We start from the raw sequence: 23,106 nt of genomic DNA, 5'->3' as shown, positions 1-23,106 counted from the left end.
GTTTTGGTAACACTTTATAATAACTATCCGTTGTAACTTGTTAATAGATCATTAGTAAACTCTTAATTAATGATTTATTAATGATTTGTTGAGTGTTTGTTAGCAGTTTGTTAAGGATTTATAACAATGCCTTACAGACGGTTAATAGACCATTAATAAACTTTTAGTTAATTGGTTATAAATGACTTGTTAAATGACAGTTAACTGTTTGTTAAGGATTTATAACTGTGCTTTATAGATAGCCGATAGATAATTTTCAAGCTAGTAGTGAATTACTTACTAATGACTTATTAAGTATCAGTTAATAGTTTATATGTGTTATCGGGACGTTATTCTAAAGTTGCAACTATTCCTCATTTATTAATTGTTTGTAAATGAGGAATAGTTGCAACTTTAGAATAACGTCCCAATAACATATATAAACTATTAACTAATACTTAAAGGCCTACTTCACCGGTGGGAATATGAAGGTGTATTGAATTCTGAGATCCTATGTAGTATAAATGTGCAAAAAAAAATTGAAATTGGTTCATCCTTGCCTGAGAAAAGGCAGAAAGAGTGTTTTTTTAACCCTATATTTCTCTTTCTCGTGACTAAATCATATCTCTGTATGTAATATAAACTGGTTAAAAAAAAGGTACTTTGTAAATATTACTGTGATGTCACAGTAAAAGACATCACAGTAATATTTACAAAGTACGTTTTTTTTAACCCTATATTTCTCTTTCTGTGATGTCACGAGAAATATAGGGTTAAAAAAAATACTCTTTCTGCCTTTTCTCAGGCTAGGATGAACCAATTTAAAAAAAAATGCATATTTATACTACATAGGATCTCAGAATTCAATACACCTTCATATTCCCACCGGTGAAGTAGGCCTTTAACTAATATATTAACTCACACTTTACAGATCAGTTGTTAATAGATTGTTATCCTTCTACTAATACCAGTGAAACTTTGTAAAACTGCACATGGGTGAAACAAGTTCAAGGTACAGAAATTTGACATGATATTTAAAATATCAAATTTTTGTACCTCAACCTTGTTCCACCCATAGGCTGTTCTGTGTACTGTTTTTTACCAAAGAAACACCACAGATGAAATGTTGAACATTGTGTTTAATCTATAGAAACACACATACTGAGCTATCACATGGCATAACAGTAGTATACAAAAGTATACAACAACATACAAACCCATGAGGTTTGGGAACTTTTTGTGGTAAACACTGGATAAACAGAATTTCAGAGGGACATTTAATGTCCATACATCACGGCAATGTCATGGATTATCCGTCCTAATGGCCCTTTGCGATGCTATAAAGCACAGTTATAAATCCTTAACAAACGGTTAACTGTCATTTAACAAGTAATTTATAACCAATTAACTAAAAGTTTATTAATGGTCTATTAACTGTCTGTAAGGTATTGTTATAAATCCTTAAAAAACTGCTAACAAACACTTAACAAATCATTAATAAATCATTAACTAAGAGTTTACTAATGATCTATTAACAAGTTACAACGGATAGTTATTATAAAGTGTTACCGATGTTTTTGATTGAAATAGCTTTTGATTTCACTAAATATGACCTTCACATCCTGCAAATTCAACAAATGACCATTTTTATTTCTTTACAGCCTATAAAATGTTTAGAAACTGTTGTGCATAATAATTTGGAACGGTCCATTTTGAGTTTTTGATTTTTGAAAAAAATACCGTTGTCATTTGGAGGTTTGTTCAATAGAATTTGAATCATACTTTAACGCTTGATGACTTGAAAATTATACTGACTGTCATTTGCATCGACTATTTAGGAAAATCTGAGAAAGATATAATTTGCATAATAATTTGGAATGCACTGTAGATTCCTGCTAGCAAAAGAAGTGCCCTATCAACAACATTTGCAACGGTTTATTTTGATTTTGACACTTATTTTATTCAATTATTAAAAATATTTTTTACGTATTTGCATTTTCCTTGTTTTCAGTTCAATTAGGAAATGTTTAAAGTCCAAAGTCATGGTGTCAAATGTTAAATAAGCATGATGTTCTTAAATCAATGAATACTTGTCTATAATAATTGTGATTACACAATGTCAATCAAAATAATCATGATTATGATTTTAGTCTAAATCGAGCAGCCTAACTAAGGTTTAGATCAATTATACACAATTACATTATTAAACAGGCGATAAAAGGAAAGAATTTGAAATTGAATTGAATTGAACTGCAGCTGCAGTCTGTTAAGTTCTGTAAACCGGTTAAATTCCCTCATTAACAACAGACTATTTGCTCCATGTTTGCTTATCTTAAGTATAATGACACAGTATACATCCATACATCGCAACATGATTTGTTTAATTTGTACTCTTTAATTTGTAAAGGTGTTGCATTAGGCTAATTAAACAAAAACAATTTGAGATTTATATCCCCTTGTCTAATAATGCCCTACACAGAAGAGACCCCCGCCCCTCCCGCTGTTAAAAAGTAACTAGTAACTTGTACTTTAAGTACATTTGAAATCAGCTACTTTTTAACTTTTACTTTATTTTTAGACCAGTACTTTTACTTTTACTTAAGTAAAATTTCATCCAAGTAATCATACTTTTACTTGAGTAGAATATTTTTGTACTCTTGTATCACCTCTGGTTCCACTACTCATTCTTTACTGTCACATTCGTGTTTAACGTCCTGAATTTTAGGAATGAGACGCCTAGTTGCCCAACCCATCGAGCTTTTAAAAGGCTTGTGTACTTACATAAAGCAAACAGGAGAAAGCATTCTACTAGTTGACTTCTTCTCTGTCAGTCCCAGCAGATGTTTATGACACCTCCTCCATCATAGCTGTCATTGTCTATTTTGACAGCAAAGCTCATCAGGATGCCCTTTATTGTGTCTACACATAGGGTTGCATGTGTTAATACTCAGGAAGCTTTGTTATTGGGATTTCAAACGGTGTTTTTAAAAAAAGTAATAGAACCATTGAATGGGCCACAACCTTAGCTGTCGTAATATATTTACTGTACATACTTAGGTGTGCCCTGGGCGTAAGTCAGCCCTTTTCTTTCATTATACTTATTACATATGTACGCACACATATTTTTAGTTACTGTAACCCGGTTATCTCTTATCATTGCATTCCAAGCTTTGTGTACGTTTCTTTGGAAGGTATTTTGTAATGACTGTGTACGTGAGCGCTACTGAAAAGACAGATCGAGAGTTGTAATTATCAGAAAGCACCAGAGGCAAGGGCTGCTGGAGAGGAAATGCTTTATGACAAAAGCACAGGGGCAGGGCAGCATTCAGTTAGTCACCTCAGGGGACTGAGATGTTGGTGAAGACGTCTGTTGTTTGTTTTAACATTCGTGTTAATTTAACAAACACAATGAAAACGGTCATGATGTATTTTGTTCTTGCATCTGTAAAGCACCTTGAATGGCCTTGTGTCCGAAATGTGCTTTTGAAATAAACTTGCCTTGCCTTGCCTTGCCATGAGTAGGAAAAAGCACTTGGCAAAAATCCTGTGCATTTTCTTTGATGGATAACATTAGCCTATGTGAGGGTCTAGGTGACATCAGTCAGCTGGGAGTGATAATACGTTTACATATTATTTGTAGAAGAATTTTCCGAATGGAATCCATGACAAACAGATGAATGGTGAAATATAAAAGATATCAAAGGACAAAAGTGTCCAAAATGCAGATTACCACGCAGAATTGATTTGTCTGATGTGACACTTACAAGGAAATAATATATTGGCATCAGCAGTCTGATATGGCAGGTCAGTAATGTTAAAATCTGCAACCTATTTTAATTTGAACTTAATCTGAGGTTAATTTTTTAAAATTTCAATTAGGTTTTGGTCTATAAAGAAAAGGAGAATAGCAAACAATGATGCCTTCAAATGTCTCGGGTATGTCAACAGTCCAGCCCAAAACATCCAAAAATATATCTCATGTAAACGGAGTAAAGTAGAACATCTTTAAACTGGAAAAGCTGGAACCATCAAGTTTTTTGGTCATTTCTGCTATATTATCCTTGGTTTTGGAGCTAAGTTTTTCCCAGTTCCCACAACATACAGCCAGGTGACTCTGTGTATATGTACACAGACAAGACCATGTCTGTTTGGCCATTCAACAGCTATTGTCTCTTGATGTACATTAATCTCTTGTGCACATGGCCCCATGTCTACATAGCATGTTGAACTTTGAGTGAATATGCAAGTTCCTTTTTTTCCTTGTTCCTATTTTCCCTCTGTTTACAGAGGCATCATTGCTCTCCCAAACATGGAACAGGTCGGTTTGAAGTGATAACACATGGCTTAAATGACCTGTGTCAATACGAGAATGACTCCAGGTCAAAACACATTCAACTCCGAATGAGACACTGGTTTAAAAGTAAAAAAGTAGGAAAGTATATAAGTAGGGGAGAACGGGGTAATTTGTCACACGGGTAGGTTGTCACAATCGTTATATCTCGGAACCAGAAGGCACTGTCTGTTAAATTTTGGTATGTAAATATCCACAACTGGGATCAGAGGTCACCTACATAGTCTTCCTTGGAGTTAGACTGCTGGATTTGAGGTGAGAGGACTTTTAGTGTTTTTCATGTCAAATTGAAAATATTTAGCTCCTCAGTATTTTTCTTCTAGGCTTTTACACAATGGGTTTATAACAAAACACTTGTTACCCTAAAAAAAATGTGAAGGGTAAGCTATAGTTTAGATTGTTTTTAACAAGCTAATTAGTTGTCAGATGGTTGTTGGCCTTGATGCTAGCAATAAATTCCAGTTGGGGTTGGTCGTCAAATTTTTTGAGGGGTTGGTTGTCACATGTTATCCAAAGGGTGCAGCCAGGAAAGGAACCCAATAACAAAAGAAAATGTCAAGCTGTATCCTCACTGACACCCCAGAGAAGGAGAGAATTGAGCAGGAAAGGCAGCTAGCATGCAAAAGAGAAGAAGGGCAACAAAATCAAAACGACCCAGTGCATCCCAAACTAGACCAGTTGCCAAGGCTACTGCACCCCAGTGCACTCCACCCCAGCTGGGGAACAAGAAACAGAAGAGAAAGAAACAGGAGGAGGAATCTTCATCAGATGAAGAGGATAGTTTGTGTTTGGTTTGTATGGAAACATTCTCCAGAACCTGTTCAGGGGAGGTAAGGGAGAAGTGTTGTATGTGCAACCAGTGGGCACACAATCTCTGCTTAGTTAGTGAGCAGACCCTACATTTGCCATCACTGTAACTCAGATAGTGAATGTGTGTATCCTAGTTGAGTAGGCTATTATTGTTAGACCTATTTGATTTGTTCTTTATGTTGTTACATACAGTAGGTTGGTCTTAATATGGATTTCATTTTTGTTAATTCCTTGCTCATTTTGTGTTAAGGTGCATAAAGTTATGTAGGCCTATTTTTCAACTTGACAATGAAATTAAACTTTCAAATGTAGTTCTGCTTTCTTGCCTTCTTTTTAAGATTTTTCCCATAAAGATAACATTGTGAGAAACAACCCCATGGTGTGTGAAAACCGACCCCTTGATGAGGTTGGTTGTCACAATGTGTTAGAGTGTCTTTGATGGTAAATTTCTTCTTTATTACAATAAGTTAGAAAAAGTGAGGGGTTCACATTTCAAGCCAACACCTTATGCTTCAATTTAATGTAGGAATGACTATTGAAAGACGTCCAGGTGATGAGCAATTCTCACTAGAGTAAAAAGTGTGCCTACTTACCCCGGTCTCCCCTACAGTTCCCTTCAATTACACTTAGAAAATTGAGTTGCAGATACAATCTCCATTAGTCCGAGTACAATGAGGAGCTGTTTGGGAAAAAAAAGGAAAAACATTTTAAACCCAGGACAGTGTATGTGATGCTACCTATATCTCACATCCCTACTTTACTCCTTGGAGTATAAATGGGGACTTTTGAGAGCATTACAGATACTTAACACCAGAGACTTCTGCATAGAAAAGTATTCAAATTGTATGAATAGCTTTAGGAGCAATACAGATTGAACTGAATCTGCTACACATCAAGATAATATCTTTGCGTGATAGAAATACAGTGAATGGAAAGAAAAAACTGAATCAAATGTTGCAGAACTTCCTGCCAGGCTGCTATCAACAATATCATGTCTATTTCAGGCATGTTCTCCCCTTTGCCTTGCCTTCATCTATCAATACCCCGGAGCACTACATAGAAATGAAAGTACACTTCCACAAAAGCTCTGGTCCAGTGAGAGGAGATGATGCTCCTTCCCTTTTCAATGGAGCTAAAGAGACACGTTGCATTAAAATCACTGAGACGTAGCCGGGTGTAAATTGGCGTGCATAGTTTGTGGATGGCGGGATGGTTGGATGGATCTGGGAAAAGATGTAGAGAGAGAGAGAAAGAGAGAGCCAGAAACATGCCTGAACTTCCTCTCTCTCCGCCCCATTCTTTTAATGTTCACTGAGTAGCCCCGCAGTGCAAGCTTTGTCCCAGTCATTGTCACAGGCTTAGCGAGCCTCCCTCCAAGTGAGAAGCTTTGGAGACATATGTCACTAGAGCGAGTCTCCTGTCGCTGCTTCAGTCGCTTGAGTGGAGGGGCGGGCAGGGAGGCGTGTCCGTGTGAGCCAGCAAAGGAGCAAACGTGAGGTGGAGGACGAAGGACATGTCAGAGAGATTTTGGTTGAGAGAGAGTTGTTGGACTTGATGGTCCTGCTGTCACGTGTACTGGACTCCTTCTATGGTCTTGTAGTGCAGCCTCCCCTGGGCCTCTGCTTGAGGTGGACTCGAGATGTGGAGTGATTTAAAAGCCAGTAAGTTGAACTTGGAAGTATAAGCAATACCTACCAGTATTGGTTACTTCATGAAAAGTCTGCTGTTATTTGTCCTATGGAAATGATTTATTTCTGTACTTAATGTGTTTGAGTAGAGTAATGTGTGTGTGTATCATTTCTGCATGTCTGGACTTTGCAGATAATATACATAGAATGTAGGAATGCTGGTTTGTCTGAGGGAAGTTGTACTGAGTTGGAGTTTAAAGAGAAGGGAGGGGGGAGAGTCATTGTATACAGTGTGTGTTGGTAGGGATTAGTCATGTAGTAATCACACTCTTCATGCCCTGGCCAACTATTGGCTTAGAAAACACAATCCTTACGGATTTGTGGCCATGATCTGCCATGTGTTCAGGTAATAGATCTATTGCTCCCAAAACAAGTGTTTTGTTATCACAGGGACTCCACCCCTTTCTTCCTTCAAAGGATTTTGCCTTTTGAACGGACCATGTCAGATTTGTTTGAGATACCATTAAAGTTGCAGGTTTAAAGATCCCAGAATGCAAATAAACCTTAGTAATTTGTCCAAACTAAAGGTGACTCGGGTGTGCACAAGGCATTGGATGTGCTGCACATGAATGAAAGTTGCTGGTTAGGCTGTTGCTGTTCTGCCAGGATCAACACAAACCTTGTTATAAAGTCCCACCTCTCATGTGGGCTGCGGGCCTCCTACCTAACAAGGCCGAATGGAGTTTTCTGTCTGTGATTCAAATCACAACACTGTCACTAAAGTTCTGACTTGCTTTTGCCTGCCGTTTTTACTAGCCGACAGTACTGTGGGTGGTCCCTAATGCAAATCTGTATGTGTGTGTGTGTGTGTGTGTGCCTCTGTGTTAGAGACACAGTATGCAGTCTAGAGACTAAGAATGACAAAGGCTTACAGCTTTGTTACAGCATGAAAATGTATGTTTACTCCACTGGTACACACATATAACAAGCTTTGTTTACCACTCCAATCCGGCGGAAGATAATCACAAAAAGTCCTTATGGCAAATACCGTAATACTCTGCCCCAATCTCTCAATTTGTTTAATTGATTCTACATTCAAGCAGATTAATCCTGCATCCAGTCTAAAACAATTACTACATTAACCTTTCTCACTAAGAAGGGGCAACGCATGCAGCTTTGTGTCCTTAGAAGAACCCTGAGTAGCATATTTAAGCAGTGTACTGTATGACGGCTGGATCTCCCTGCCTTTATTCTCTTGATAGCCGGATTAGCTAGAGGTTGAACTCATTTGGCTCTGCCAGTGCTGCTGCCACAGTCTCAGCACTACGAGAACTAAGCCGTGAAATACTGACGGGCTTAGGCCAATTTATAGTCTGCCATCTTGGATCTTGCAAGCGTAGCAGACAGAGGTTTTGTGCCAGGCGTGTTAACTGTAAGCATGCCATGCCAAACCACCAGCCAGACTTTACAGTTCAAAGGGTAATCTCAGGACAAATGGTCTGCTGTGTTTTGCTGCGACATCACAACAATGAGGAACAAATTACTCTAAATAGCTAGTGTCCTCAATGGCAAATTTCAATCAATTTAGCACGGGTTCTGAAGGCCTTATTACTTTTATAGACAACAAATGAAGGATATTCAATGTGCAAACAGCTGAAATTTAATTTATCGGATTAAAGTAGTAATAAGGATGTATTTGATATGAAAAGATTTAGTCCATTGCTGATACTCTCTGCTATGCCTTTGTGACTGTTTTACCTTTGAGTGCTAAGCCCTTCACATTCATTCAGCACAATGTCATGTGCTTAAATCGAGTCTGAAGACTTTTTTGTTTCCTTTTTAACTTGCAATTTTCATTTTATTTGCTATGTTTTTAAATCGAGTTTTAATTTATTTTTATTTTTTTATTTGCTTCTTTTATTCGCTTTTCAATGTTTTATAATGTGTTTTATGTATTCTAATCTTGCCCCTGTAAAGCACTTTGAGTGGCCTTGTGTCTGAATTGTGCTATATAAATAAACTTGCCTTGCCTTGCCTTGCCTTGCCTTAAAGTCATCTCAATTTACTTTCGAAACACTTACCCTGAGTAACAGCAAATTTACATGAAATTATCAACGTTAATTATTATTAATATTTTTGAAAAAATAAATGGGAATATCATAGAACTACACACAGTATGTTTGCTTGATGCATTTCTACGTTGTCAAATGTTATTTACATATTTGTCTTGGTCTTTTTTCTTCTTCTTTAACTTTCTCTTGGCCTGTTGTGCCTATGGTTACTCCAGTGTGATTATTCAAAGCCAACTAAGAGAAAAGCAACTCTCCCTCTGAGATGTTTGTTCAGCGCTGCCTTTATTTGGCTTCTGTCGACTTATGACAATTTATTTTATTTTTTTTGTATCTTACTCATCCAGGTCCTCTGTGCCATAGACATTCTAAGTGATACCAGGTGATCTGCAGCAACACGGTCTACTCCTGATCTCTGCTGTCTCCATCGACCAGTGGAGGGTAGGGATGAGGTTGGTGGGGAACCTGTGGCTTGTTCTGCTTCTGGCCTTGACCCCCAGAGCCACGGGCCTTGATATCCCTCTGGAAGGTAAGACTGTCACACACTCCTGATTGAGGTCACGCTTACTGAATTGCTACATCTCCAGTTAATATGAAGAGTCGACTCACTGGCTTGATTGACATGGAAGGCTCATTTTGTAAATTGAACTGCTTACTCAATGTGAAATATTGAATTTCCCCTCTCTCTATTTTGAGTATCATAACATTTAAAAAAAAAAGTGTGTTCATATTTGTAGCTGTCTATCCTGCTTGAGTATAAATATGTGCAGCTTTTTTAAATATTGCCTATGAAATAACAGCTGAAAGTAAATTGTTTAAGTCAGAAGTGTTTCAGCTGAGGTTTCTTAGTTTACGACTAAAAGTGCTTAGCAGTCAAATCCTGGTCTGCTATTTAAGTTCATTAACCCAGATTATGTCTTATTGTTGGCATACAACTTTGCCATGTTACTGACTTCTCAACCTTATACAGGACAGTTAGAAAGTAGGGATATGAAGCAGTAATATTGTTATAGAAACTTGATAACCATATCGTTTAACATGCTTTTGAATTTTGACCATGTTGCCCGAATGTGTCTTCGTTTTATAGTGGAGCAGCTTCCAACCTTAATAACTCACACATCTGGTCCCATTATTGCCCTTCCATATGACCAGACTATAACAATCAGGTGTGAGGCCAGGGGCAACCCACCACCAGAGTAAGTAACATCAAAATGATCTCTGATGATCTATGATAATAATATCATCACATAGTAAATATGTTCATAGCTTTCATCAGTGACACCTAACATTCTGTGTAACAGTGATCAATTCGCTGGAAACCCACTGTACGTTTTATTCTGTAAACAGATACAGATGGACGAAGGATGGCGAAGACTTTGTCCCTCCCCATGTCACGACCAACAAGACGCGCCACACGCGGGGCACTTTTGTGCTTCACAAGAGGCACCTCGTCCAGTGTCAGGGAAAATACCGCTGCTACGCCTCCAACAAGCTGGGAACCGCCATAACGGAGGAGATTGAACTGATAGTTCCCAGTGAGAAACAATACAAAAGAACATTGTCTCTCATGTGAAGTTGCTGACTAATGCTTTTCCTTCTAAGCGTTCTTTTTTTGAGTTTTCATGATATGGTTTCCATGTTGTTTAATGTATGCCTTTGTTTTGTTTTTTAATAAGAAATCCCTAAGTTTCCGAAGGAGACACTGTATCCCGTTGTTGTGGACGAGGGAGATCCAATTATCCTGCACTGCAACCCTCCAGAAGGTGTGCCCCCAATTACCATCTACTGGATGTCTATTGGTAAGCCAAGAATCAACTGCTTATGCTTTGGATTTCTATGGTTGTTATACAGTATCTGTTGGTTGGTTCACCCCCCCCCCCCCAAAAAAAAAAACTTACATTTATGGTACATTGGTGGAAGGGGTGAAACATTCACCTACCACAGCCTTCTCCTCGGTTCAATTCCTGGTTCATCCGGCTTGATCTTGTTTTCCAGTGAAGACTATTGCAAATACTTTAGCACGCTCTAAATGAACTAAGTCGCACAACGTGTTGCCCGGGCCATGTCTACAGGCAGAACAGTGTAAGCCTGTTTCCAATGGATGGCCACACTTCAAGCTTTCTGTCAGTGAGTGGGGTGACATGCTGTGAAACGTGCAAATGGGGATAACAATGTCACACTTTTGGACAGTCTATTCTCAAAGGCATTGGTGGTGTTGTACTCGGTTGCACACAGTAAAGGTGGCGAAAAGGACAGTGTGGATAGTGTGAAGGTCTCTCTACATCACACCTTCCTGAAGTTTATTTTGACAATAAGGACAGTTAAAGAAAGATATATACTTGAGGGCCCACAAGGTTACCTCACACCAGGGCCCCTTTCGTCCCTCCACAGCCAAAGAAGGTGATTGAATGTGTAAAAAGTCACCTCATTTGAAGTGCTCTGTCTGAAGTGCTTTGTCAGTGAGGGCTGAGCTTTTTTGTTCGACCCCTCGAGAGCTCCCCAGCCACCTCCAGCAAACCTGACTGATGTCAGACAGAGTTCTTTAAGTGCTCAGAAGGACTGTGCCTAGGGGCATGGGGCCCAGTGAATGAAAACACTTCACAATTCTTGTTTTAAAGTTTTGATCCGAGTCTTTGTTTCGTACTCTCTCCCTCTATTATTTTCAAATACGTGGAGGGAGTGTCACAACAATTGCCACCTCGAACATGCTAAGAGAGACCCAATGCCAGCAGAACATCTTTATTTTTCTGCATGCAGTCCATGAGAGTTAGTTGTATAAAAAAAGATTTGCTTGGTACTTGTGACGCCGTCTCTCCCTAGAGTGCCACGTAAGATAAATCAGAACTTAGTGTTATACATGTTACTTGCCTTGAACATTGACTTAACAACCAATTGCTTGAGGCTATGTCTTTAATGAAACTTTTAGGTTCCGTGAATGGGTTGACCACGGACTGAGACAGAGTGTCACTGAACCGTGAATTCAATACTTTCTCTATGGAAACCAAATATGCTGCCAGTGTGTATTTATTAGTTCAACAGCACTATACAAGGAAGCTCTTAAGGGCATTTCCATTAGCCTATATCAGGCCACAATGGGTTGTAATTTGTCATCATGTGACTTGAGTCTCATTATGAGGGTGTTTCTTAACAAATGCTTACTTTTTCCCCTTGTTAAATTTAATCTGTAGAAACATTGGTTGATATTATACACGCACATTGTCTTCATAGGATTGCATATGTTTGATCCAAATATGCTCTTTTCCAGGTCTCCAGCACATTGAGCAGGATGAGAGGGTTTCCATGGGCATTGATGGCAACCTGTACTTCTCTAATGCCTTACAGAACGACAGCCGTGAGGACTACGGTTGCCATGCTGCCTTCACCAAGATACGCACCATAGTCCAGAAAACCTCCATGGCTGTGGTGGTCAACAGTTGTAGGTTTACAACAGTAACATTGTGTTTGTGTGTGTGTGTGTGTGTGTGTGTGTGTGTGTGTGTGTGTGTGTGTGTGTGCGTGTGTGTGTGTGTGTGTGTCTTTAACCAAAATCCAACATGCTGAACTTCCTCAGCTTTAAACACAGATCCTTGAGTTAGCAATTCTGGAAAACGCTTGGGTCACCTTTGGTCAAAATCTGTGAATCTCTCCTCACGTTCCTCTACCTGTCTCTACTGTGTCTGCACAAAAAAAACGGTTTTAAATTCATAGGCTAGGCCCTGTAAAGCTTCCACAAAGGATATGTAAACAGAGGCCCACCGTAGCTAGCAACATGGCTGTTTACAGAGCCTAAGCTGTGTATTAACATTGGATTTTCTTTCAGCACTGAACAAACAGTATGGACAGATATCAGACTGGAGCTGATATTCACAATTTTCTTTTAAAGCTCTGTTTATATATTTTTTTCTTTTTAAAGACAAATGTACAAACACAACACAACAAGCAACAATAAACAGACAACAGTGCTACAAGACCGGGATATTCACTCATTTTGACCAAAAAAAAAGACAACACGCATTCTCCGGAATGGACGACTCCGCCTCAAAAAAAAAATAAATAAACAGCCCATTTTAGAATTTTTTGGCAGTTTGAAAAAACAACAACGTTTGCATGTATTTCCCATATACTGTATTTCCACATATTTTTATTGTTATTTTGAAGATGTTCCTTTACTGATAGACAGGGCTTGTCTTGTCATGTCTGTGCTCTAAGAAACTATGCTGTGACGCCGGGTTGAGAAATACATTCCCGTTAAAACAAACCACCACTGCCCCTACTAGTATTGTTCTCACTGCATTTTGTTTGGTTTATTCCAGTGAAACCTGACAACATATCTGCTGACAGCGACAATGCAGGTGAGAGATTTTACCATCTTCAAAGTGTAGAAAAACACTCTTCATATCATGTGAATAGGCAACATAGTTTGCATGTTGCGAAAAGCTGTAGATGACAGATGAACAGGATTATAAGTTTGTGTCTAGATTCAATCATTGATTGCTTTAAATGAAGAAAAAAAAAACATGATTAAGGAAGGCGACCTTCTTATTTTGAACAGTAGCTGTAGCCCCCCCATTGAGAATACCTGGCCTGCTGCTGCCCTCTGGTGTCCAGTCTGAGAAGGTGCTGTTGAAAGGAGAGAGTCTGCAGCTGGAGTGTATACCAGAGGGATAGTACGTATACATGCCTTGTGTTGACAACCGCAACCACACAATTGTGCTATGTATACTGTGTCATCACGTCACAACACGCGTTTGTTTCATTTCATAGTCCGACTCCAAAGGTCAAATGGATCAAAATGGGAGACAAGATTCCTCCACGGGCCAAAGTAATCAACTTTGGAAAGCTGTTGAGAATATCAGCTGTGGAGGAGAGTGACGGGGGGAAGTACATGTGCACAGCCAGAAACTCTGAAGGAGAGGCTGTCCACTACTTTGATGTATTAGTGGAAGGTGAGTCAACACCCGCAGCTAATGATGCATGCATTTGTGGGTTGCATTTGTTTTGGTTTCAAAACAAAAAGAAGCTATGGACGCAGACATGGCAGCTGCTTTGATTCCAATCAAACCAAACCCAGGTTCTTCTTAACGTGTGTCCCCCCCCCCTCAGAGCCGCCAAAGTGGCTGACGGAGCTTCCCCAGGGCCAGCTGACTGTGATCGGGTCTGATGTTCACATCAAGTGCTCGGTCAGTGGAAAACCACCGCCAGACATCACATGGAGGAGGAATGGAGAACTTTTCAGAGGTGGGTGGGAGTCATTGTAGCTGTGGTTTTATGCATCCTTTGCCAATGCGCCGGAGGGGCAGAGCGGCAAAACTTTTAGCCACACAAAACCCTGAGCTGCACAGTCCACAAGCAGCTGCTCTGCCAGGTGTTCTTAAGAGCTCAGGAGACGGCCTTGATTTCTTTGACAGAGAAGGATTTTTTAAAGAATTTAGAATACTTACTGCTGCACTGAAAAATAAGTATGCACTGGTACCATTAAAAAGAACATGAGTCTTTTCTGATTCTGATTGAACATGTAAGAAAACAGGAAACACTAATATATTTATTGGAGTTATTATATTTCTCATCAGGAACTAACACAACTCGCTGCAGGAGTGGTGTATTCTGCAATCCCCACACAGTTCTGTAAATATTTGATGTATTCTCCTGGTTCATTTCCATGGCTTTTATTTTAGTTTTGCATAATGTGATTTTATTTATAACATTAAATTCCAGTAAGGTTTACTGTTCAAAACGTACCATCAACTTTCATTCACTGTAACGCCATATTTGCTGACAACGTTCCTTGTTCAAATTTGTTAACATGTATGTTTTTTAGTGAATACTGCCCAGTTTCAATTGATCTGATCATTATTTTCTCCATTAGTGAAAAACCGTCACACTTTTATTAAGCCCAAACTGAGGTCTTTAAAAAAATAATAATAATTAATATCAGTGTTAAGATAACCCCATTATGGTTGTGCTTTAGCGTAGTCCTTGTGAAATAATTTGAATGTTTGCGTGTCGCTGTCAGATGACCCGCAGAACAACAGGCGAGTGCTGGATGACACTGTGGTGCTCCGTAATGCCAGACCAGAGGACAGTGCCGTCTACCAGTGTGACGCCGCCAACCATCACGGCAGTGTTCTGGCCAACATTAACATCATGGTCATGAGTGAGTATTACTCATGGATACCCATGAGGACATAGATACTGGCTAATAAAACCAAGTGGCTTCTATCTTTATCAGGTACACCTATAGGGACTGTGAAATGTTTTACTGTTTCTTCAGATTTTGAAATGGTTGATTCGCTCGACAAACATTGATTTATGTGATCCCAAATGTAATGGTAAAGATTATAACCATGAAAGCATGAAAGTCAAAGCCTGGGCAAGAACCCAGGATTAATTTTGGCTATAGCAAAATAGAAATATTTTGTCACTCAGCTTTGTGCTCAATGTAGCTTTATTTTTGGCTGACGGCAGTAGAAGAAGGTGTTCTGCCACTGCAAATAAAAAAAAAGATGTTCTGTATTTGTTGCTGCTTTCTCATCCTTCCCAAGGTTCTATATTTTCTATACAAAACACAATAAAAAATAAAAATAAAATAAAAAGTCACAAAGCATCAATCTCATTGGCAGTAAGTCAGTGTTCAGTAACCGAGCATGTACAGTTTGCGGTTAAATAGTCCTTAATCCTGCTTTTGTAATTGTTCATGGTGATAAGGGATTCCAGTTTAAGGTGTTCCTGTAGCTTACACCATGATGAGGGGGCAAAAGATTTAAAGGCACTTTCACCAAACGCAGTGCGAGTCCGAGCAACGTTATACATAATCAAACTGCTAGACCGAGTGATACGAGCACTGTTTTTAGGAACCATTAGAGAACACAAATAAGGAGGCAGATCGTACAAAATTGCCTTATAAAGGAACATATACCAGTGTATATAGAAGATGTTCTGTATGTGTTGCTGCTTTCTCATCCTTCCCAAGGTTCTATATTTTGCCATTTAGCTCTGCAAGCTTTTTGCTACTCTGGATTTGACTGTTGACATAAATGATTAATGGATGGATTGATGGATAGAATGGTGGTTGACCCGCTCTACCTCCTGAGCCACATCCTCACTTATTAGAAATACCACCTTGAACAACAATCCCGGGTAGTCAGTCCCCTCTGAGATTATATAGCTCATGTATTTTACCCTCACATTTTCCAACACTCAAAAATAAATATCACTTGGTAACGCGTCTCACCGTTTGCTTTGTGTATACACACACACACACACACGCACACGCACGCACACACACACACACTCGCAAACACACAAATTACATTATTGCTAGTGTGAATGGGATTTTTAAATTAGGGTTTCTTTCTTTGGCACTCTATATGAAATGCTACAGCTCTGGAAGGTTTACAAGTGGTTGTGATTCTGGTGCCTGTATACAAATTATATCTGCATTTTCAGTCGTGTGTTCTTCTTCTCCAACTTCTTTGAGCATCTATAATTTCTCGTCCTGCTCCCTTCCTCTTAGACATGGCTCCTCGGATACTGACAATGGACAACCTAGAGTACGCTGTGGTGCAGGGAGGGAACGTCGTCATGAACTGCAGTGTTTTCGGCTCTCCACCACCCACTACCTCATGGTAAGTGCTTACCAGTGAGGACAGGTATTATTAGCCCCGGTGACAGCCGTCAGTGAGAAGTTTTGCAGAACATTTTGTTGAGACAAAAGAAAATCACTGTTTCAGATGTCAGTGCTGTAGTCTAAAGAATGAACCAGAGCACACACAGTATCACCGCAGTGAGTCACGTTATTAATGCCACACTGCTTCAGGTGTCTGCTTGATATAGTCTGATGTTGACACTTACCTTCTGTTAATGAGATAATCTTCTTCCGTTTCTTGAAAATTAGCTAATTAAATTCTATTAACTAGCGCTGAAGCTTGGCTACAGTTCTACAAAATGGGAATAGGATCTCTGACAGCCCGTGAAAAAACACCACTCACTTTACAAAGACCCTCACATTCATTAGGTTAGTTCTTCTGATTCTATTAGATCATATGACACCAATGAGAATTGCTGCTTTTTTTTCTTCCTTCACAGAAGGAGTCATTTTAATCAACTGGAATTCAAAGATAAAAAAAATAATTATGACAAAAATAATGTACAATATAATGAATACGACTCTATGGAAGATAAAGCTTTCCCTGAAATAAAAATCAAATAGACATAATTAACTTTGGGCTGAAATCTAAAACCGAGTACTTTTACTGTGAAATAAAAATTGTAGCAAATCATCCAAACTATGATTTGCTTTTCTGCTGCGTTTAAAGAGCTGCAAATTGTTTTCTTCTTATTTATAGGGTCAAAGAAACCATCGTGGGAGAACGATTCCTTTCTCTCCATGACGGATCTTTGCAAATCATCGCTACGGAAAAAGACGACAGTGGGAAATATGTGTGTGTTGCCTTGAACACGGAGGGAAAGTCAGTTGCCACTGCTGTGCTGGATGTGAAAGGTATCTTAGTGACATGATTGTTGCTATCCTAGTAGTACTGGTGACTGCACACAATTATTCATGAAAGGGACTGTTTGCCCAAATGACAAACAGTTTTCGAATGTTTCTACATGCTTGGCTAGACAAGGGCTGGGGAAAATGTTTGTTATATAGGTGAACTGACCCTTTAAAATCAAAGTCCCTGTGTTTATTTTATAACCAGACCTGGCCTTCTGTTATATCTGTTTTTGCAAGACTTTTGTTGAATATAAAACTTTGGCTTGCAGGCTTTGCAAAATCACATAACAAAGATGGTTTTTAATCTGGATGGTAAAACTATTTTATTTCTTGGACATTAATTTCAACATGCCCTGCTGTGATTGATCAAGCAGCTGAAACTAGGTTTTCTGTCTCTGTTTGCGCATTTGGAACGTGCTCGTGATGCAAAGCCAATACATTTATTAGCATCTTAGAATAGAAATTCATCTTTCATCGATAAGCATGCATAATTATGTGGTGGAACATATTTAGTAGATTTTTTCATGGTCATTTCATAAATGCAAATGACCAATGAGATTTATAGAGCAATATCAATACATTATCATTTTGATTCCACTTTTCAACAAATCAAGGGGGCAGTTACCGCGAGAAAAAAACAAGTCAAAATAAATGATTATTATTTCAAGAAGGCAGGAATTATGGAACCATTATTTTTCTTTGCGTGCAGCCTTATAAGACAAATATCATCATCCAATCTGTTTAATGTTGGTGAATTTGTCCATGCCTCTCCACCCACTATTTAGACCCCACAGAAATTGTAGATCAACCTCGAGACATGCGGATCATCAGTGGGACTACAGCCCAGTTGATATGCCGAGCAGAGTGCGATGAAAGCCTGCAGAACACCTTTGAGCTGCTATGGTGGAAAGATGGGGAGGAGATCCCACTTTCCTTTGAGGAAAATTCCAGGTGGGTGGCTGGGTGGTTTGAAGCTGTTTCCATTCTATTCATCTCTCGAGAATGAATAAAGGTTGAATTAAAATTTGTTTTCAGGTTGTGCTTGTTAAGTATCTTTAAACCTATGCTAATGCTAGGAAAGAAACAATCGATACAGATTCAGAAAAGTCTTGTTTGGCTGATTAATATGTCTAAACTAAGGTGTTATATACAGTATGGGTTTTATCTAAAACAAATGCTAGAGTTTTTGTAGGACCATAACACAAACTACTATACTTTCTTCATTGAAAAAAATAAAATCCATGATTGTCTATCATCACTGAGTGCGTTTTGATACTGAGATGTAGATGAAAAAAAAAATCAATAACAATGTAGAGGATTGAGCAGCTTTGTTGTGCTCGCGCTGAGTACTTTCTACTGCACTGATTGCTTTTGTATCCCATCTATATGCTAAAAAAAAGTGCTCATATGTTCAGATACCTTGTAGACGACGGCAAACTACACATCATGAACGTGAATCTGAGTGATCAGGGAACATACACATGCGTCGCCAGAACCAGCATAGACCAGGTCAACGCAACTGCACTACTCACCGTACTGGGTAAGATGGGTTTGTTAATCATAATGTATATAATGTCATACATTATTGATAACACATTAGTTGAAAGGACTCATAATATAGATAGCGCTATGAATCATTTACAACAGGGTGTTGCATTGTGGTTTGGATGTCAATACCCTGTTGAACAACTTCCTCTGTTTTGTCTGTTAAATTGTCAGTTGTTGTGTTGTGTGTTTTGTGTTTCAGATGTCCCAGATGCTCCCCAAAACGTAGAGATAACTGAACTCAAGAGTCCGAGAAATGTTCGCCTGTCCTGGGTGCCTGGGAGTGATCACAACAGCTCTGTAACAGGTAGGGAGTGGGTGTAGAAGAAGTAGAACATTCTGACGTCTGTGAGAGCGTGGTGTGTTGTAATGGTGCTAAATAATGCAAAAGAGAAACAAAGATTCACTCTGGAACATCATAAAAAGGTGCGTGAATTCGGTCTACTCCGTTGACTGTTGGTGGCTACACGTAGTTTACAGCCTACATTTATTTACTGTGAAATTATGGTGAAATTACAAAAATTGCAAACCATGCAAACAAACAAAATAAAATGTATATAATATACGTAGTAGAATATAATAGATTCCATTGTTATGGTCCAAGCAGAGCTGGAAGTTTTTCTTCAGTCACTCTAGAGACAAACAAAATAACATAATGGTAGGTAAATAATAGCAGCAAATCAAGTATACACCCACAGCTACATGCACACACACACACACACACACACACACACACACACACACACACACACACACACACACACACACACACACACACACACACACACACACACACACACACACACACACACACACACACACACACACATACACACACACACACACACACACACACACACACACACTGTGCCAGAACATAGCACTTAGCCAGATTCACAGTGACTGAGGTGTTGAAGGAAGATGTACCAAAATAGGCTGAACTGCACCTACAGTCTGCAGAGTGCTGTTAAAAAGCAGGATTAGAATAGTTGAATATTGTTGCAAGTTACATTCAGTACATCAATACACGTTATGTCTCCTCTGCTGTGAAAACAACAGTCAACACATTCAACAGCTGTGTTACTACTGTTCTCTTAACAAGCCATGGCTGCAAATAGCTGTGCAGTGCTTAGGATCCTGGCAGGGAAGCGTGCGTCTCATTGAGGCTTCAAGGAGGGACTCAAATTATTTTTAGAATTGATTGATGATAAGAAAAATATCAATTGATAAATGTCTCCTCTTTTGAGGTGCTAACATGTTGATATGTGTTATCTGTGATCAGAATGAAATGAGAATAGACACGCCTGAAGAGGATCCATTGTGTAGTCTTTCTATTTGCATAATCAAACATCTTGGAGCAGGCATCAGTTAAGAGGCTCTTTGCACAGTTTGGCTCTGTACCAGGTGGGTTTGTGTTGAAGTATTTATGTAATGTAGTTAATTTGCCATAGAAATTGCTAAAAGCTATGGCTGCCTCTGAAATGACTCTGTCGTTCACACATTTATTATTCCCTACATGCAGGGCTGCTTTTACCTGCCACTAGGCCCTGGGGCTGAGAGGTTTTGTAGGCCCCCCTCCCCCGGGCGGCGGTCTTACAATACAGATGCGTTAAAGCCATGTTAGTCTACACCACAACATCTCTATTGATGAAATACAAAATCACTTAAGGTAACATGTACTTAAACCCCCTCCTGGTCTAGTGACTTTTAATAACCAAACACACATGGTTGGTTACTGTGTTTTTCCAAGTTATTGAAGAGACAGCGGTGGGGACCCAGGACCTTCTAGGGGGGTCCGGGGGCATGCCCCCCCGGAAGAAAAATTTGAACCTTTTAAAGTAAAATGCATCAATCTGGTGCACTTTGAGAAGAAAACTAAGGCTAAATCAACTGTGTCCTATGTGAGCTATTTTCTGAAATCATTTGGAGACACAGAAATACCAAAAAGCAGAAACAAAAATATACAGGTCTAAAAAATCCAGTCAGTCAGCATTCCAATTTTTTTTTTATAATCCCTTATCCCAAAGCTGCTTCTCTCTTTGAATTATTTGTTCTGTTTTTAATGGCTCAACTCAATATAGGCCCTTGATCTGCGTTGCCCCGAACAATGTTATTTAAACAAAAATAACAAAAATGTACTGGTGAATGATAGGCCCCTTGATCTTCGTAGGCCAAAAATAATGTGATTTTTGTTCCTTTTTCTTTACTGGTTCATGATGGGCCCCTGATCTCTCTACGCCCCCCTAAGATCAGGGGCCTATCATGAGCCAGTCAATAATTTATTTAAATGACAATGTGCGGGGCCTTCTTAGATCAGGGGCCTATATTGAGACAGTAAAAAAAAAAAAAAAAAAAAAAATTTTTTTTTTTTTTTTTTTAGAGGCCCCTGATCCTTGTAGGCCCTGGGGCTTCAGCCCAGGTAAGCCCGTGCATTAAGGCGGCCCTGCCTACATGATTTACAGACTAAAGTCAGTCAGACACTCTTAATATTTAACTGAGACATTTAAATCCAGTCGATAGTGTTGGAGGGGTATGAATCATACTCATTTTCAACATACTTATAGGTGTAGTGTTACATAACAAGTCTGATCTGTCATTTAAAGAACAAATCCCAAACTCTACACTGTAGAAGTTTTGATAATAAATAAGGTGTAGTTTAGCTAAACCTGCAATAACAGATTGTCTTTGCCACTTGAGGGGCAGTGGAAAACATGTGAACACAACATTGACATCATCGGCTAATTTAGACGTTTATTTATGGAGCATTATTATCAGTTTGCATTCTCGTTTCTGTCCACCTGATGAAGTTCACTCTCTTTTAGCTCTGTTTTTTATCTTTTGGGAAATAAATATCTAGCTCTGTAGCCGCAAAACTCTTGACTATGTTTACCAGCTAGAAATAGATAAAAACACGTGCCTGGTGCGGCCGTTAACATTGTTATGACACCAGGGAGAGGGAAATAAATATATGAAAGTTACAGGCCAGACAGCTGAATACATTATACAGCTCTGTAAAGCTCTGTGGAGCTGCAGATTAGTTGTTATTGAACATTTTTGTCGCAAAAATATTGATTATAGCTGCTTTAAAACTGTTTTTTTTAATTCAATGTGGAAATAATTGATGATACTACAAATGAGTGTTTTACAATCACAGAAAATGTCAAAAAGTCTTAGAACACTTTTGGAAGACCATATTTTAAGATTATAGTTGCAAAGTTTTGGGGGATTCACTTTTTTTCCCAAGAAGTATAACAGAATACAGGAAGTTTGGGCAAACAGCTAGCCATTTTACCTGCAAAGGTCAAATATCTTCCTACCCTCACCCATTAAGCTTTATGCTAAGCGACTTGCCCCTGACTCCAGCTGTGTACTTAAGGCACGGGCGCAAAACTGGTATCAACTCCTCCCGTCAAACTATCTGAAAATGAAGAATTTCTATCAGAATTTTGAACTATTCCCTTTATTGATATTGATGGAAGTGTTAACCATGTACTGAAAATCAAAAATGTATAATGGGATGTACAATATAGTGGAACAGACTAAATGAGTCTAGTGCATGCTTTCTCAGCAGTTGTGATCATTAGTAGCATGTGTGTTGAATGTGTATTTCTCCGGTCTCCTCCCTGAGCACAGAATACATAGTGGAGTACGAGGAGAGCCAATGGGAGCCCGGCAGATGGAAGGAGCTGCAGAAAGTTCCTGGTAACCAGGCAACAGCCGAGCTGGCACTACACGGACACCTTAACTATCAGTTCAGAGTGTATGCTGTCAATGCCGTTGGACCCGGGCCCCCCAGTGAGCTCACTGAAAAATACAAAACACTCCCTGCTGGTGAGACCGGCTCCCTTTAATTAACATTTCTCTGCTGTGGTTATCAGTCGATTGTGAACGCATGCAGAGTGTTAACATTTCTTTTGAACTGTCTAGAGAGTGTTGAGAGGCAAGCCCCTTGGCCACAGGGCTTTGGTAGCAGTAGGGGGGTGTGAATATTTTTGGGTTCCAGTAAAGTGGCCAAGTATTAGATCCGGCACATGTTGCTTGTTAACCCTGGCTCTCATTTGAATGATTCTGCGTGTGCGTTTGTGAAATGAATATACATATGATTATACAACCTCTCTTTTGAAGCTCCTGAAAGGAACCCCGAAAACATTAAAATTCAAGGCCATCTTCCTCATCAAATGGACATAAGCTGGGAGGTAAGTGTAAAAAAAACGTACATACTGTATA

The 23,106-nt window shown here is 39.1% G+C and overlaps 1 protein-coding gene across 6 annotated transcripts in view; it reads left to right on the top strand.

Moving 5' to 3' along the window:
• Window positions 1-23,106, top strand: part of chl1a (cell adhesion molecule L1-like a) — a 60,003-nt gene that overhangs the window by 15,546 nt on the left and 21,351 nt on the right. For 5 of the 6 annotated variants that reach the window (XM_080031741.1, XM_080031746.1, XM_080031743.1 and 2 more), the window contains 17 exons: window positions 9,185-9,366; window positions 9,925-10,033; window positions 10,185-10,372; window positions 10,514-10,636; window positions 12,103-12,273; window positions 13,151-13,189; window positions 13,390-13,504; window positions 13,602-13,783; window positions 13,941-14,075; window positions 14,851-14,991; window positions 16,351-16,462; window positions 17,183-17,337; window positions 18,120-18,285; window positions 18,750-18,874; window positions 19,082-19,186; window positions 22,513-22,710; window positions 23,005-23,075. In XM_080031741.1, coding sequence (XP_079887867.1) covers window positions 9,285-9,366; window positions 9,925-10,033; window positions 10,185-10,372; window positions 10,514-10,636; window positions 12,103-12,273; window positions 13,151-13,189; window positions 13,390-13,504; window positions 13,602-13,783; window positions 13,941-14,075; window positions 14,851-14,991; window positions 16,351-16,462; window positions 17,183-17,337; window positions 18,120-18,285; window positions 18,750-18,874; window positions 19,082-19,186; window positions 22,513-22,710; window positions 23,005-23,075 — 2,217 coding nt within the window. In that variant the 5' untranslated portion in view covers window positions 9,185-9,284. Of the gene's footprint in view, window positions 1-6,577; window positions 6,802-9,184; window positions 9,367-9,924; window positions 10,034-10,184; window positions 10,373-10,513; window positions 10,637-12,102; window positions 12,274-13,150; window positions 13,190-13,389; window positions 13,505-13,601; window positions 13,784-13,940; window positions 14,076-14,850; window positions 14,992-16,350; window positions 16,463-17,182; window positions 17,338-18,119; window positions 18,286-18,749; window positions 18,875-19,081; window positions 19,187-22,512; window positions 22,711-23,004; window positions 23,076-23,106 lie in introns of those variants that run through there. The other variant, XM_080031742.1, reaches the window with a different exon arrangement.

The sequence above is a fragment of the Ammodytes marinus genome (assembly GCF_949987685.1).
Source record: "Ammodytes marinus genome assembly, chromosome: 7".
Lineage (NCBI taxonomy): Eukaryota > Metazoa > Chordata > Actinopteri > Uranoscopiformes > Ammodytidae > Ammodytes > Ammodytes marinus.
The sequence above is the reverse complement of the archived record's forward strand: the minus strand, read 5'-3'. Positions and strand labels throughout refer to the sequence as shown.